The sequence below is a fragment of the Maylandia zebra genome, linkage group LG1 (assembly GCF_041146795.1).
Source record: "Maylandia zebra isolate NMK-2024a linkage group LG1, Mzebra_GT3a, whole genome shotgun sequence".
In the NCBI taxonomy this organism is placed as follows: domain Eukaryota; kingdom Metazoa; phylum Chordata; class Actinopteri; order Cichliformes; family Cichlidae; genus Maylandia; species Maylandia zebra.
The window spans coordinates 12,253,321-12,269,953 of record NC_135167.1 but is presented as its reverse complement, the minus strand read 5'-3'; the positions used below and the strand labels follow the sequence as shown (position 1 = coordinate 12,269,953).

The 16,633-nt window shown below is 38.3% G+C and overlaps 1 protein-coding gene across 4 annotated transcripts in view; it reads left to right on the top strand.

Moving 5' to 3' along the window:
* The window catches only part of trpm7 (transient receptor potential cation channel, subfamily M, member 7), a 73,479-nt gene that overhangs the window by 41,650 nt on the left and 15,196 nt on the right, over positions 1–16,633 (top strand). For 3 of the 4 annotated variants that reach the window (XM_004539603.3, XM_076880054.1, XM_076880004.1), the window contains exons 8-22: positions 551–725; positions 3,752–3,875; positions 5,082–5,154; positions 6,403–6,503; positions 6,910–7,044; positions 7,149–7,202; positions 7,296–7,436; positions 8,489–8,617; positions 8,730–9,007; positions 9,103–9,331; positions 9,790–9,945; positions 10,162–10,305; positions 14,016–14,144; positions 14,335–14,586; positions 16,401–16,575. In XM_004539603.3, coding sequence (XP_004539660.2) covers positions 551–725; positions 3,752–3,875; positions 5,082–5,154; positions 6,403–6,503; positions 6,910–7,044; positions 7,149–7,202; positions 7,296–7,436; positions 8,489–8,617; positions 8,730–9,007; positions 9,103–9,331; positions 9,790–9,945; positions 10,162–10,305; positions 14,016–14,144; positions 14,335–14,586; positions 16,401–16,575 — 2,295 coding nt within the window. Of the gene's footprint in view, positions 1–550; positions 726–3,751; positions 3,876–5,081; positions 5,155–6,402; positions 6,504–6,909; positions 7,045–7,148; positions 7,203–7,295; positions 7,437–8,488; positions 8,618–8,729; positions 9,008–9,102; positions 9,332–9,789; positions 9,946–10,161; positions 10,306–14,015; positions 14,145–14,334; positions 14,587–16,400; positions 16,576–16,633 lie in introns of those variants that run through there. The other variant, XM_076880086.1, reaches the window with a different exon arrangement.

Below are 16,633 nucleotides of genomic sequence, written 5' to 3'. Positions count from 1 at the left end.
CTTCTTTCCCTGTTTCTGCCTGATCAAGCCTGCTGGCTTCTTTCGTGTCATATATCACAGGATCCTCACTTTCCACTCTAATCTTGCTTAGATAGTTTCTTATTAATTTCCAAATGTCCTTTAAGCAGTTAAAGTAAACCGAAACTTGCTCTTTGAGGCAAATTTTTAAATTCTAAATTTTTTCCACATCTGCCTTGTTGTTTTGTGCTTTTGCTCAGCACACAAGAATATTGTTTGTGTTCATTTTGACAAAATATGAGATCAAATGGAACCTGGAAATGTTTTTAGTTTAGGTGAAATTCACCCTACGGTAGCTGGGATAGGCTTTGTTAGGTTCCAGCCCCCCACGGAAGATAATGGATGGACTCTAAACTGTAAAAACAAAAGAAAATTCTTAAATTTTCTTGGCAAATATCATGTCAGTACCTGTAAAACTGTCAGTCTTTTGAAGTTGTTTCACTCAAATCAGATTGAAATAAAAGGGAGTTATTTTAAGTAACATAATTATCTGATGCATATTCATTATTTATTTTTGTTTTTTTCCCCCAAGGAATTGGTCAAGGGGTTCCTGTCGTAGCCTTGATCTTTGAGGGTGGTCCCAATGTGATCCTGACTGTGCTGGAGTACCTTCAGGAGAGTCCTCCTGTCCCAGTGGTGGTGTGTGAGGGGACCGGCAGAGCTGCTGACATATTGGCCTACGTCCACAAGCAAACCGAGGAGGGCGGGTAGGATGAACATTCACTGATGCCATGAAAACAACCAAAATTTGCCAACAGTAGAATTTACTGGATAAAAATTAAAATTTCAACTTAAATTTTAGATATGAAAAGCAAAACTTAACAGTAAACCGCAAATGCTGAGGAACCCTATATGCAACCAAAGAAAGTTGAAGGATTTCAGTCATTTTATTAAAACTTCCATTAGAGCTGGGCGATATAAGATTTTTTTCATATCACGATATGTTTTTTTCATTTCAGGCGATAACGATATCTATCACGATATAAGCCAAATAACTATATTTCTAAGATTTAAATGTGCCGTTGCTCACAAGTAAAATGTGAAATAATCAGCAGCTTGTTTTTATTTAAATATTTATTTCCCATAATAAGTTCAACAGGGTAGATGTACTTAAGGAACATGAGACCTTTTCAGATAAATAAAGGCAAATATTGCAAACTGCACAAAAGGCAGCCGCTAAAGCGTTTAAGTTTCAAAATAGTACAAACGAAACAGACTACTAAATTGTCAATTCCACTTAGAAACAAAATATTAATTCTAAAAATAAATCTTAGTTTGTTTTACAGAAGAACAGACAAAACTGACTAACTTTTGTCAATATCAAATAAACTGAGAACTAAAAGGAAATTCTCAATCTCTCCTTGTTGTATAGCTTAGCTTTTCAAACAGTTTTAACAGTTACTTTAGTCTGACAAAAGCCGAATGACGAATTAGCGCTTCCAGTCAGAGACTGAGGCTACGTCCACACGTACACGGGTATTTTTGAAAACGGAGATTTTCCGTTTTCGTTTTAAAAAATAATCCCGTCCACACATAAAGGCAGAAATGAAGGAAAACGCTGCTATGAACATGCCAAAGCAGCAGGTGGCGCTAGATTCCTAACCGTGCCGAAATGTTGGCCAATCAGAAGTCTAGAAGCCTCGGTGGGAAAAAGGAAACAAAGCTGGGGCATAGAAGCAGAACCGAGTCGTATGTGTGGAGTGACAGTAACTGTGTGTATATGTAAGCATTTAAACACTGCAGAGAGTAGAATTAACAGTAACCGTATTGTAGAAATTCATTTCACTGAAACAATAACGTGGCGCACAGTGTGACGTCAAAAAATGCGCACACATTTGACGCTGCGTTTTCTCCGTTTTTCTGGTCCACACGTAAATGCAAAAACGGAGTTTTCAAAAATCTTCGTTTTCAGTGACCAAAAACGCCGTTTACGTGTGGACGAAAGGTGCAAACGCATAGAAAAATCTGCATTTTCAAAAATACCCGGGTACGTGTGGACGTAGCGCATGCACCAGTTTATTGTATTTCCAGACTTGTTTTCGGCACAATTTACAGTGCACGCTACTCTGTTTTTTGTCAGACTTGAAATAGCCGAAATACCTTCACACTACGGAACTTCTATGGCTCTTCCGTTCGACAATCTCTCCGGCATTGGAACCATCATCTGTTTTCTCTTCGGTAACCTTCGGTCACGCTCGGTTGATTTTTCTAGTCGGCACACTCATTTCCTCCATTACCCGGGCGGTACGGTGGCTGGCTGCTTCCCAAACAAATACACATGTGCGGCTCGGCACTTGTGCTGTACGTAACAAGTCACGTGACGTGACGCTGCGGCTGTGATTGGTTCAGCTCTGCGCTACGTAATTTGGATTGGCTGTTCTTTTTTTCTTTCTTTTTTTAAGAGGACAAGAGCGGCGAGGTCTATCGCAATAGTTTAATTTTTCTATCGAGAAAAAGTTATATCGCGATACATATCGTTATCGTTCTATCGCCCAGCTCTAACTTCCAGTGTGCATTTAAAATCTTCAAAGTTGTCTAAGTGAGACTATTTCTGAATCATGATACTGTTATTGCTAAATAATTTGCTGCTTTAATTGACACAATTTTTCCTTCCTTTTTGTCTTTCTTTTAACTTTGTTTTGATAACAATACTTTTTGTGGCTTTTATTTATTTCTGACATCTATTTCCGACTTGTAAATAGCTCCGTTCACACAAACATTCAGGCATTTTTATGAAACACAAGAGATATGTATATGTCAGTAGCATTGGGTTTTACAATAAGAATAGGACTTGTTTGATGATTTGAAGTGAAATTAAATTGAGTATATGAGGTAGAATATGTAATAAAATAAAGAAAAAAAGACATTTGCAAAATAGTATTAAAATACATGAAGTGATTGTAGAACTGCAGTATTTAAACATGGTGTTTAAGCTTATTATTTATGTTATTGGAACAGGAAATGTTATTTCTGAAGATGGGAACGTAGAAGGGCCAGTAAATTAACAGCTTCACTTTCATGCACAGCTTTCTTGTCACCATGGCACACCAGTACAGCATTTACATTATTGCAGACGCAGCACCACTCTGTCTCTAAATCTCTTTGCTCCTCTCTCCCCTTATGAATAGGGCCCAAATATACTTTAAATCTCCCATTTGGGCTTCAGTTCAACCTGGTCACCATTTGATAAACCAAACAGAACCATATCAATCGTAAAAGCAGAGACGAGCTCCTGAGACTATTTAAAACGAGTGTTTCTCATTTTCCCTTAAAATTAAAAAGTCATAGTTTACTTCATATTTTACACTTGCCTCTCTGTGATCCACCAGTGGGATCTGCCCCACAGTTTGAGAAACACTAGGATGAAATAAGGGGTTGCTCCAAGGCGAAGTATAGGACTGAAAAAGTATTTTTTATCATGCAGTGCCACTGGAGTGCATTCAAAGCATAAAAATATGGCTGAAAAGGTTCATCTTTAGTTTATTCATTATTAAGGATCTATTTGTTTTCCTAGGACAAAAGGAGTAGTGTATCACAACATTAAGACAAGACATTTGTGTAGCGCTTTGGATAAATTGTTCCTTCTTTCACCAGTACTAGTCTAGAACTTCATGCAACCCTAAAACACAATCATATTAATATTGCTAAACAAGTGTTATATGGGTAATATGATGGAATCAAACCCATAAAGCATTTTATAGCTGTGTATTTTAGCAGTTTAACTTTTCAACAGCGGCCTCCCTGATGGAGTGGAAACAGACATTATTGCAACCATCAAGAAAACCTTCAACTTCAGCCAAGGTGAAGCAATCCATCTCTTTCAGACTCTGATGGAGTGCATGAAGAGCAAAGAACTGGTAAACTTTCACTTTCTTAATCACATTTAGTTGCTCTTAATTCTTATTTATATTCACTCATTTTCTCCCACAGTGACAGTGATTTGGGAAGTTCAGAGGGACTAAACAGAAATGTATAAAAACTAAAAGCACCAGAAATTGTGAAAGAAGGTGGTTTAGATTTCAACCTAAACAGGGGGTTTTCAAAGTATGATACCATGGGCCTCCCCACCCAAACAAAGCTGAAACTTTACCTTGACAGAAAGACACACCACCGAGGAAGGGTTTGAGAGATGCAAGCAAAAGCATAACCTTACCAGTAATTTGTGGCGTATAACCTTGTATTTTGTTCTTCTTTCGTTCTGTTTGTTTACATTTTGATATCCTTAAAACTGCGATAAAACTCAACTTTTGATAGATCTTACTTTTTTTTTTAAACACGAGTCTTCCTAAATAGCAGAATTGGTTTCAAAACTGAATGAATTACAACTTTGAGGTTAAAGAGAAGAGCAGAAGCACTCTCCAGGAAAAGAAAGACAAAAGGCATAACAATTAATCCATATCAGAATCATATGTCTTCCAACAGCTATGAAAAAAATAGAATTGAATCTAATTTTTGGCAATTGCACAGTTTTACTTAAAATTGATCTAAATCAGTAAAAGTTTTTACTTTCATAATTAAGAAATAAAATAAAATAAAAGTAGGACATCGAGACCTTTATTTGTAATTACACTTATAGATTTTGATTGGTACTGGACAATAAAGACATAAGAGAAGAGAAGGTTATTTGAGCCTAAAAATAAGGATTTTGTGTTTCTTTGTAGAGATGGATTGAGAGAGATAATGAGCACAAATGCTGGTGCAAATTGTATTATATTTCACATCTCTTCTGATACACTTCTCTGTTACCTCTACCTGATTGAAATCCTCTTAACCTCCTGAGCCAAACAGCACACTAATGCAGAGACGACTGTGGATATAATGTTGTAGAATAGAATAGATTAGAAAAGAATAGCTTTTTATTGTCATTGTACTTGTACAACAAAATTGTGGATGTAAAATCTGCCTTCTTGCATATTGGTGACAACTGCTGATTTTTCTAAATAGTGGATTTTTTTTTTTTTTTTTGGGGGGGGGGGGTGTTATGATTTCAGCTTCAACCATGTGGATAATGTCTGTGGGAGCCTTATTATAAGTGTTTTTTGTGTTGTTTGTTTTTTTTAAAGATCACTGTGTTTCACATCAGTTCTGAGGAACATCAAGATATTGATGTAGCCATTCTAAGGGCCTTACTCCAAGGTTAGTGGATTCATTTTCTCTGAACCTTTTATCCTCTCATTTTCTTTAATAAAGGAGCCAAAAAAGAAAGTCATGTAAAGTTGATTCAGTTTGTTCATACACTATAGCCATTGGCATTTGAAGCTTAAGATTTCAAGACTTGGTAATGTTGTTTTTCTGATATAGATATGCTTTGAGAACCTAGTTCCCCCCAGTGTGCCCTTTTCTTTCAGCTCTGAGGAGATCATGTTGCTCACATTCACATGGCCTCCTTATTCCAACAATCACTGAGCTCTGTCTCTCACAGCTGTATCCCACCCTTCTCTGTATCCTATTTAAAAAAAACTTTTTATTATGTCCTGCCATTATTCTTTGAATCTTTTTATTGTAAAATTGTATAGGAGAATAATATAGTTAAAATGTTGTTAAATTAAAACGCAAGCAGTCTTTTTCTCTTAACAAAACACGTGAATGGGGTTAAGCATGTTCAGAAGATAAAAGTTGAGGGCTGTGGCTTAAATATCCACTTAGGCAAATATTTGTCAGTCTCAGGTGCTGTTTTCATAGTACAATACTAGCTCACCCTTAAAAAGATCCTGGGGTGCAACCACTTTTTTGCTTTTAAAAAATATTGGGGTTTCTTCAGAGATCCTTGAGTTTTCTAATGAGATATAGATTGTCTCTTATACATATATTTAGGTATTGTTAATGGGCACCATTCTTCCTTTGTTTGTTTTTTTTAACCTAAAGACTAATTTCAATCAAACGTAGCATAAGAGTGTAAATGGTTCCATCCAGAAACCTGTGCAGATTAGACTAATTACTTGATGGAAGCATGAAAAAGTAAGAGTTATTTTTGCACATTTGCTTCCTTTTTCACTTTCCATTTGCAGGTAAAATGAGACGCAAACAAAAAGATCAGGGAAAATGACCTCAGATTGAAGAACTTACTTTCCTTTTTTACATCCAGACAGCATAAATTATGTGTACTGTGGTCATGACCATTCGATTCAGATGGCTCCTAAAGTACAATCAGGTAGATTAGTGTAGAAGAGACCAGTGGACTGAGCGGGATCTACTTTGTAGTCTAATCTGCTCTGTAGCTGTATTAGTGTGTAATTGACTGTATTACTGTGCTGGACATGCTCTGCTAATGCCCTCTAATCCTGTGTGTTGGCTAACAGGAAATACACAGTTAATAAGGCTTTAGTTGCCTGTGAAGTAATGTGTTTCTGTGTGTTTATACATAGCTTTACCTGTGTGTTTCAGGCACAAACGCATCTGCCTTCGATCAGCTGGTCCTGACTTTGGCCTGGGACCGTGTAGACATTGCCAAGAATCATGTGTTTGTGTACGGACAGCAGCTCCTGGTATGTCTGCATGTTTGTTTGTGTGTGTGTGAGCCACAACTCCCAGGAATGTTTGCTTAGCTCAGCATTAGCTACAAACCTTTGCACTCACCCAAAATAACCCCAGAATTGTTGTTGACCACAGTTTGTAGTCTGAAGACCCAGGAGACTGTTTGGGCAGGCTGCCACGAATTACTTGTCTTGACTGTAACGTGAACCTTATTACAGTTGTCTTCATAAGCAGGCCTCAGTGCCTTTGTTTATTTTAAAACTGGAGGACTTCTGGCTCTTGTGTAAATAAGAGAGTGGATAATATAATTTTTATTTGTATTTGGGTTTTTGTTTTTTTGGTCTTCTTAATTTTGTTTTATAGATATTTTCTATAAGAGAATGCTTCATACCAACATGTGTATTTTTGTGTGTGAAGGTGAGCTCTTTGGAACAAGCAATGTTGGATGCACTTGTAATGGACAGGGTGGACTTTGTTAAGCTGCTCATAGAGAATGGAGTGAGCATGCACCGTTTCCTGACAATCAGTCGGCTCGAGGAGCTCTACAACACGGTACCATCCTATGTCATGTTATAGCCACTTAATGAGAGAGGTGATGGGTATAAAAGATGTCATTTTAAATGTGTGGTGTTTGTATTTTTTTTTTTATATTGTAGAAGCAACCTCCCAACAACCCAACTCTTCTTCACCTTGTTAGAGATGTCAAACAGGTAATTGCTTCATTTACTATCAATTTACACAATCTTTTTTTCCTGATATTAAGTGTAATCCTCTTAATCTATGTTTATTGTACCTTTTTACAGAGCCATCTGCCTCCAAATTATAAAATCACTTTGATTGACGTTGGCCTGGTTATTGAGTACCTGATGGGCGGGACTTACAGGTGCAACTACACCAGGAAACGCTTTCGAATCATTTACAACAATCTTCATGGAAATAGTAGGGTGAGAAACGGCTGATATTTTTAATGTGTCATAAAACTCTTCCACTTGTATTTTATTTTAACTTTTAGCCATCAGTGCTGGACAGACCTGGCATACCCAAATGTCTAGTGAGGGTGCATTGGGAGTGTCTTATGGAGGCCCTGATTTGCAAAAACTTCAGTTCCTACCTTAGCAATCCAAAGATGGCTGGGGAGATCGAGAATCGTGGACCATGTTTCGCACCTCTATTGCTGAAGCTGCTATATGGAGCTATGGTCACAAGGTGTCTTGATAACCCCAAAACAAGATATTGGACACCAGAGGTGAACAGAACGTTCAGGTTATAGAATTGTTTAGCTTGGGTTTGCTTGTAATGCCATAGATGCGGCTAACAGGTACTGACTGGCGAAGTGAACTCTGTCCCTAGGAGTAACTGAAGCAAAAGCTGTGGTGTGGGAGGAGCTCGGTGAAATCCTCAACTATGGTCAGAAGCCTTGGGAAGTGACCAGAAAATTAGTTTGCAGGCAGATACAAGTGGCAGAAATGAGCTTCTTCTCAAAGGTGTTCGGCTTTCCCTTAGAGCTAGGGTGAGGGCCCGGCCATTCAGGAGGGGCTCAGAGTAGAGACACTACTCTTCCACATCAAAAAGACCCTGTTGAGGTGATTTGGGCATCTGACAAGGAAGCATCCTGGACGTGAGGTGTTTTGTAGGTTGTTTCCTACAGGTCAGGCCCAGGACGCACTGGATAGACTGTTTCTCAGCTTGCTTGGGAGCACCTCTCTGACGCCCCAGATGAAGTGGAGGAGGTGGCGGATGAGAGGGGAGATCTTGGTTTATTTAATTAGACTGCTATCCTTGCAGCCCATTCTCACATATGCAGCAGAAAATGGATGGATGGATTTAGGCCAATATTTTGGTTTTTTTATCTTGCCAAGCTAACAAGCAAACATTGTCAACAAAACATGTTGGTGACATTGTTGGTTGACATATTTTGGGCTTTAATATCTATAATTATATTTGTTATGAACAAGTAGTCTACTAAACGTGAATATGGGTTCATGTTTTTGCACAGAGGTCTGGGCGCCATACAGCAGGTCCTGGTTTAAGAAAAAGTCATGAGTCTTTTAGCATGCAGGCTGACAAGAAGGAGAAGACAAGGCACAACCACTTTATCAAGACTGCGCAACCGTACAAACCCAAGGTAAACATGCCTAAAAGGCTGTGGTGAATTAAAGCCTCTGCATATCTGGAACCATTGTTGAAAGTAAGGTCTGTCTCCTTCTTAACCCCCCATTGTTCATTTCACTTCTCAGCTCGAGTCTTCCACCGAGCAGAAACAAAAGAGAAGCAAAGAAGAGATTGTGGACATTGACGACCCAGAGACGCGGCGTTTCCCCTACCCTTTTAATGAGCTCCTGGTCTGGGCTGTGCTGATGAAAAGGCAGAAAATGTCACTCTTCCTCTGGCAGCATGGAGAAGAAAACATGGCAAAGGCACTGGTGGCCTGCAAACTCTGCCGGTCTATGAGCTATGAGGCCAAGAAGAGCGATGTAGTGGATGACACCTCAGAGGAGCTAAAGGAGTACTCAAAGTAAGATTTTCTGTGACTTTTGATACGTTTCAGATATGAGTGAAATATTCTTTTTATATATCAGGAGTGAAATAATCGTGCGGGTTGTATCACAGTGAGTTTGGGAGGTTGGCAGTAGACCTGCTGGAGCAGTCATTCAGGCAGGATGAGACTATGGCCATGAAGCTTCTGACTTATGAGCTAAAGAACTGGAGCAACTCCACCTGTTTGAAGTTGGCTGTCTCGTCTCACCTACGACCATTTGTGGCTCATACCTGCACCCAGATGCTGCTGTCAGACATGTGGATGGGACGACTGAATATGCGCAAGAACTCCTGGTACAAGGTTCATGTTCCATTTAGATTTTAATTTTGGTAGAAGATAAAGCTGGTATAATTTTCATGTGATATTTAGAGCTTTGCTTGCAGATCTAATATACAAAAATTGCTATCAGTACCTTTTATTTAAAAATGGTCAACAAAAATCTATCTTCTGTACCTGTTAAGTGAGTCATTAGGGAATAAAGCATTTATTTAAGGAGGTCATACTCTGAAATCAAGGTTAGACCTTAAGCAGCTAATGAAGCTGAGTTACACTGTAGTGATTAATCACACTATAGAAAAGCAGAAAAGTATTTACATTTGTGAAAACAGCAAAATTGGCAGCAAAATTGGCAGTGCACACATCAGGTTAGTTTTTCTCTTAAATGGCAATATTATGGGTTTCATCAGTGTTTGTAATTCAAAGGACTGTCTCAACAAATATAGCAGTACCCACCCCCATGAGTTTGCATGTATCTGCAGGTGATTCTGAGTATCTTGGTGCCTCCTGCCATCCTCCTGCTGGAGTACAAATCCAAGGCTGAGATGGCTCACATTCCTCAGAGTCAGGATGACCACCAGATGACCATGGAGGACAGCGAACACAACTTCCAGAACATAGCTGAAGACATTCAAATGGTTAGATTTACACACTGTCTTTGTCTTGTGTGCACTCTAGAATTCACCAATGTTTTGACAGACTTTATGAATGAAAAGCTGTCAATTTGTTCTAGTTGAGCAGTATTAAAGGCTGTATCTATGTATAACAATGAAAAGTGGGAAAACTGTAATATTCAGATAATTAAATCTTTTTTCCTCATTGTGTAATTTGGGCCTGTTTAATGTTTTTTGCAGGATGTGTTTAAGGAGACAAGATCCCATGACCATGTGGAGACAAAAAGTGACATGGAGACACATGTTCGTTCCAGGAAGCTGCCTTTAACCAGGAAAATCTATGCCTTCTATCATGCTCCTATTGTCAAGTTCTGGTCCAATACGGTATGAAGATTACAGTGAAAGCGCATAGATATATATGGAAAAGCAAGTTGACTAAGATCTTCTCAGACACTTAAATTATCTTTTTGCCAGCATTGCTTCACTTAAGAAATTTAGTCGCCAAATATCCTTCAACTAAAGCCAACATGCACCCTTGTGTCAGGGAATCAGATAACATACAAGAGGTTTCTGACACAACTTTATCTACTCCTTGGTGCATGGAGAAGGGGATAAAGTCTGAAGAAGTTAAAACTCCAGCAATACGTGTCTAGGAAAAATTCAGTAAAGCAATAAAGGTGTTGCTCGAGACTTAACGACTTGAGGTAATCAAACACCATTGAGACAGTAGAAGGTACAAGGGGCAGCCCTGATTGATCTCACAGTATCTCACCCACATGAAAGCTTATGGAACATAATCACACTAAAATATCCAATATAAAACTTACAATTAATGGTTCTAGATTATTGGTAAGAGGTCTTTATATATATTTTTTCTTCTTGTTCTTGTCTTGTATCTGGTATTCATCATTCAGTTGTGGGTTTTGTTTTACCTGTGTTTAGGCAGTCCCCAAGTGGCAAAGCACCACCTTCATCTCCACATCGTTACTTTTTATTTTAAATAAAATACAGTAGAGAGTGGGCAGGAAAGTGTGTTCAAATCAGAAGGCAAGGGGTGCACCTTTCAAACAGCACGAGTCCTTCTACTAATTTTCCTTGAGGAAAATTATGTTATAATCTATTTTCTTAAATACGCTCATGCACTGTCAGGTTCACGCTCTTCTTTTCTCTCGCATTTTTCTCACTGTTGCCCAACACTAGTTCTCAGAAACTTAGGTTGGGACTGATCTTTGTTGGTTACTGATACATCACTAAAACCCACTAGCCTACAGAATATAGCCTCTGCCTACGCTTATCTACATCTGCTTTAGCAGATTTCATCCGAGTTTAAGCACATTACTGCATCACTGCACCGCTGACTTGCCTATCACCCGTGGGATAATGGCTGATTTTTCCAGCAGATCACACCTCACATGTCAAGGTTCAACAGTTTTCACAACTGACTTAATTAACGTTACACTAAGAAACTGGACGTGTGTGTGTGTGTGTGGGAGGACATTTTAAGACTTTCCCACAGTTTACAGTGTGTTTGACCTACTTAAAAAATTGTACTACTTAAGTAGCAATTTTATACAAACTTAAATTGAGAGTCAGCGTAACGATGGGAAACACTAGAGTTAGGCATTGCTTCCTTTCTGAACCCCTCCTGTGCTTAAAAAGTTATGTGACTTAAAAATAGCAGAAAAATAATGTTACTTAAAACATCAAAACTGGCTGATTCGTTTAGGGTCAGGTGGGAACTGTTCTCAGATTTAGTTGATTTTGATATGGAATGATATTTGCGTGGAGGCAAAGTTTCTTCAGAAATGCTGACAGTTAAGCTTGCTGACACAGACACTGCTGATGTTAAGCAGGTATAATGTTCACCGTCTTCGTTTACTGTGTTAGTTTGTTCATGGTTGTTGCTAGGTATAGAACACAAAGTGAAACTGAGGTTGGAAATGTCTCAAGTTTTGTTACTATTTAACCACAAAACAAACTGCTGGACAAATTTAAATTTGATCTGAGATATATCTATATCTGTCTATGTATCTATCTGTCTGTCTGTCTTCTGAGTCTGATTATATATATCAGAGTTTATTATTTTATCAGAGTGTCTGTGTAAAATTGTACAATATCTGGCTGTGCAGAAGTTGAAGAAATTTACTTAAAACCACATGCCAGCCTCATGGTGCCTCTAAAGAAAAAGTTGGACTCGACAAAAACATCAGGCATCTGACACTTATTCATCAGCACAAGAAAACATGTTCAGCAAATAGTAATAATATAGTAATGTGATACAAATTACACGTTTAAAGACTAATTTGATGTTATGGTACGACAGTTTGTCTGTGTAGGTTCTCAGTCATTTAGGTCATGGTAGTTTAAGGAGCTTGGAAAGAAAGTGACTGGACTTCTTAAAGTTTCTGGAAGACATTGCAAATCTCATCCAAGAGGCTTCTTTAGTTCTAAAACCAAATGGTGGAGAGTCCCAGATATTTAAACCCTAGTGCAGATTGTCCCTTAAGAGGGTCACTGACTCGCTATTATAAGAATATTACTACTGTGTGATGAGGCTCGTGATTAATAGTGGGTGAATGACTTTTTTTTGCTTTTTTTCCAAGCTCCTTAGACTAGTATGACAGTTGTACTTTAAAGTCTTCTGTATCATCTTCTCCTGTGTGACTATAAGATCATCTCGCTCCATCTTACTGGGATTTAAGTCACTCCTATCCTCTTTTCACCCTTCCCAGTGTTTGATCACAAGTTTCTGTTTACTTTTTGATGGTGGAGTTTTTTCGGTGGACGCAGTTTAGTGTTTTGATTGGTTTTCCTGTTGCCTTCTGTGGGTCACCTGGTTGTCGGTGGGTAGTAAAGACAAGTTTGCATGATAGGAGCAGTAGAGGAGAGCAACAGAGTGGGTTTTCTGTAGTTATTGACTTTCTTTGAACATATGGCTGCGCAGTATATGTCATATAGGTATTCATATTTAAAGTGTTACCAGAACTGAGGATTATCATTGTCATGATTATTTATATTTATATATTGGTGGTTTCCTCACTTAAGTGGTAGGGTCCATGTGAGGCTGGGAAAGACATAAGTGTGGGGACTGAGTAGTAGAGTCGGGGGGGGGTTGGCAGCTTCCACTGAGGCTGCATTCTATTTCATTTTATTTTTTTAACTTTGTGTCATTGACATTTTATTTTATTAAAATGTTTGCAAAATAAACGGTACCTTTTCCACCATTCTATTGCCTAAAGACCTGCTTCATCAACATCATTTTTAAACCTTTTGTTGCCAAACATTAAAAACACCCCCTTGTTTGGTTTCTTGGTGGCACACTCATCCTGTTTCTTGTATCCTCCTCTAACACAACAGCCATCTGCATGGCTCTTTTACCACATCGATGAACAGTCTCTTTGGCAGCTCTATTTTTAATATCCTCTGCCAATTATGTCAGGGATCCCTCTTCTGCACATGTCCAAAGAGGGCAAATGAACTACTAAGCCCAGGAGTTGTGACTAATATTGGGTTGTTAATATATTACAGTAAATGTGCTGCTGGTAAGAGGCCCTAAAGCCTTTATGGTTAGGTATTTACTTTTCAATTTATCACTGTGAGTAATCAGTTTTATATTAAATGCACTGACTAAACAGGTTTTAATAAAAATAACAATTGTTTGAGCATTTTCTGTTCCATTTATCAAGTAATCCACCAAAGTGCCCCATTAATACCTTCTGGGAACTGAGAGTTGTGAGTTTCACTTGAGACTGAGAGGGATGAATTTCTCTCACAATATTTATTCAGACGGCTAACCACCAGCTGAGCTCTGAGGCCAGAGACTTCAGGGACATGACTATTTGTTCCCAACTCAAAGTGATGAGGTTCAACCCTTTAGAAGGACTTTAACTGACCTCATCTCAAAATAATTAACTGAGGAAGTTATCTGAATTAGGGGCTCTTTGTAAGCCAGGGCCGTTTTCCATTTCCGTCCCCTCTGATTTATATACTATAGAGAATCTGCTGTGCATTGTTTCACATGTAGGAGGGATGGGAGGGAGGAATTTTTCTTTTTTTTTTAAATGAACCTTACTTTATTTGTCTCCCATATTCAGCTCTTCTACTTGGGCTACTTGATGTTGTACACATATGTGGTGCTGGTGAAAATGTCTCAATGGCCTACTCTTCAAGAGTGGGTGGTCATCGTCTACATCTTTACGGCTGCCATTGAGAAAATCAGAGAGGTGCGTGGATCAGAAGTGTTCCTTTTTCAGATGCATGAGTCTCCATAAGTTCGTTGTCCAAAATGAGTTTGCATTTCATAGGAATACACAGAGGTTAGCTTATTATTACAGCTTCTTTCTGGAGGACTGACTGTTGTTTAATGTCTTTCTGATTTCACTTCTCTTCTCTATTACTGCTTTTACTCTCTAGATGTTTATGGCTGAGGCTGGCAAAATAAGTCAGAAAATAAAGGTGTGGTTCAGCGAATATTTCAACGTGTCCGACTTCCTGGCCATTGTGACCTTCTTTATTGGTTGTGGCCTGAGGTTGGGCGGAGGTGATGCCTTTGGCCCTGGGAGGACAGTTTATTGTCTTAACATCATCTTCTGGTATGTGCGACTCCTGGATTTCCTGACTGTTAATCAACAAGCTGGGCCCTACGTTATGATGATTGCCAAAATGGTGAGTCTTTTCTAAGTTTAGTATTCATTTGAACACAAATTTTACAGCAACTTGTGACACTGAGGATGAGATTGTTTAATTTACTTTCATACCACAAGCACAACAATGTCTGGTATGTGGTTCTAGGAAAATTCAACTTGAGGCATGCAGAGTGAATCTCACGTAAAAGGGAAAACATTGCCTCCAGGCTCCTGGGCCTGTCAGACATAGTTTCTGCATAATAGAAATGAAGAACTGCAGACTGAGTTACTTTATCCCCAGGTTGAGTGTTTTAGTCCTGCAAAACCTTTGTTGTGCTGGTTAACAAGGGGCATCCTCCTTTAGAGGCCCATGAAAACCCCAGAAACCTCAACAATAGTACCTAGCATGCTAGGTGTCCCATCCCCACCCCCACTCCCACTTTTACCTCTCATGTTAGACATACTGCGGCCCAGGTGGACGACGGCGTCTTCTAAAGCCAATTTCCTGCTTCTCTCAGCAGCCTCTGATAATGACCTGATAGCTTGTCAGAAGGCTTGTCCTCGAACCTCCATGCTTTCTGTGTGGTTGTTGGCCGCAAATTCTCCTTATCCCATCTCTGCAAGGAGCACCAGCTGCAAATCTGGCTTCTTCTTTTTTTCTTAGTTTGTTTCTAAAGTTTGTTCATAATTTAAACAAACTCTCAGAGATTCCTGGCTTTTGTGTATTGATGTATATGCCATGTTTATTTTCGCTTTTTTAATCACTTTCAATTCATATTTAAACAGCACCATCTGCAGGTATTGTACCGCACTATGTTATCCTAAACTGCCACATTTAGTTTCACCATTTATTGTGCTATTAAAATATAACATCACATGTTATGGTATAGTTAAATATAATATTGGATGAAATGATGAGATAAACTCTGAGGCTGGTTCATTTTATTTGGCATTCTGTGATGAAACACTAAATTCGCTTCCTTACTGGGACTAAACGATTATGAGCTAGCTTAGCACTTACTTGAGCTAAACTGATTAGCCTGGCTTTGTCCAAAGCTTAAACATGTCCATCAACCAGCTCCTTTAAATTCTGACACCCTTTAAAAATAAATAATTATTATAATAATAATAATTTGCAAAGTGAATTTTTTTTAAAGGGGATTGTGTGGCATCACACTTAATTTGAAGTCTAATTGGTGCAATTCCAGGTGTTGATATATGGATTTTTTTTTTTTTTTTTAAACCATTGGACAAAACCAGAAACATTATTTTGCTTGTTTTCAGTTTTGTTTTGTTTTTAGTTAAGCTACCTATGCTAGCTGGAGCTTCATATGTAGTTGACATTTGAATAAATAAATATTATGTATATTTGACTAAAGTCTACTATATATACGGTATTTAAAAGTAGTGGTATTAGTGTTGTATTGGTGGTATTAGTGTTCCAACTCAGCCAGAAAGCAAATACATATTTCCTAATTTATTAGATTTCTTCTTAAATTAAGCAAAATTGAATCAGAATGTAATCAACATATGTTTAATTATGTGCATTTCAACAGCTTAAAAATGTATTAGACTAATAATCCTGGTGATTTCAGTACAAGCTTTGGAAAGATTTTCTATCAGCTAAAATCAATAATTTTTTAAACCAAACTAAAAACTGGAAAAGCATCAGCTTGTTTTTGTTTCATATAAAAACTTAAATTCGAGTTTACTTTAAATCCCGGATGTAACCTATATATACTAAAAAGTCCCTAAATTTTTTTTTAGCAGTCTAATATTTTCATATATGGATAATTAATATGGTTATTATTTATCCATCATGTTTTCCATTGACTTGATGTGATGCACTTGCAGGTGGCCAACATGTTCTATATTGTGGTAATAATGGCTATAGTCCTGCTGAGCTATGGAGTACCTAGGAAAGCTATTCTGTATCCGAATGAGGAGCCAAGCTGGACGCTGGCCAAAGACGTGGTTTTTCAGCCGTACTGGATGATGTATGGGGAAGTATATGCCTATGAAATCGATGGTAAGGACGATGAGCTTGGTAGGGGAGACTAGGAGGGTTAGGGCAGTTTTGTTCAAAG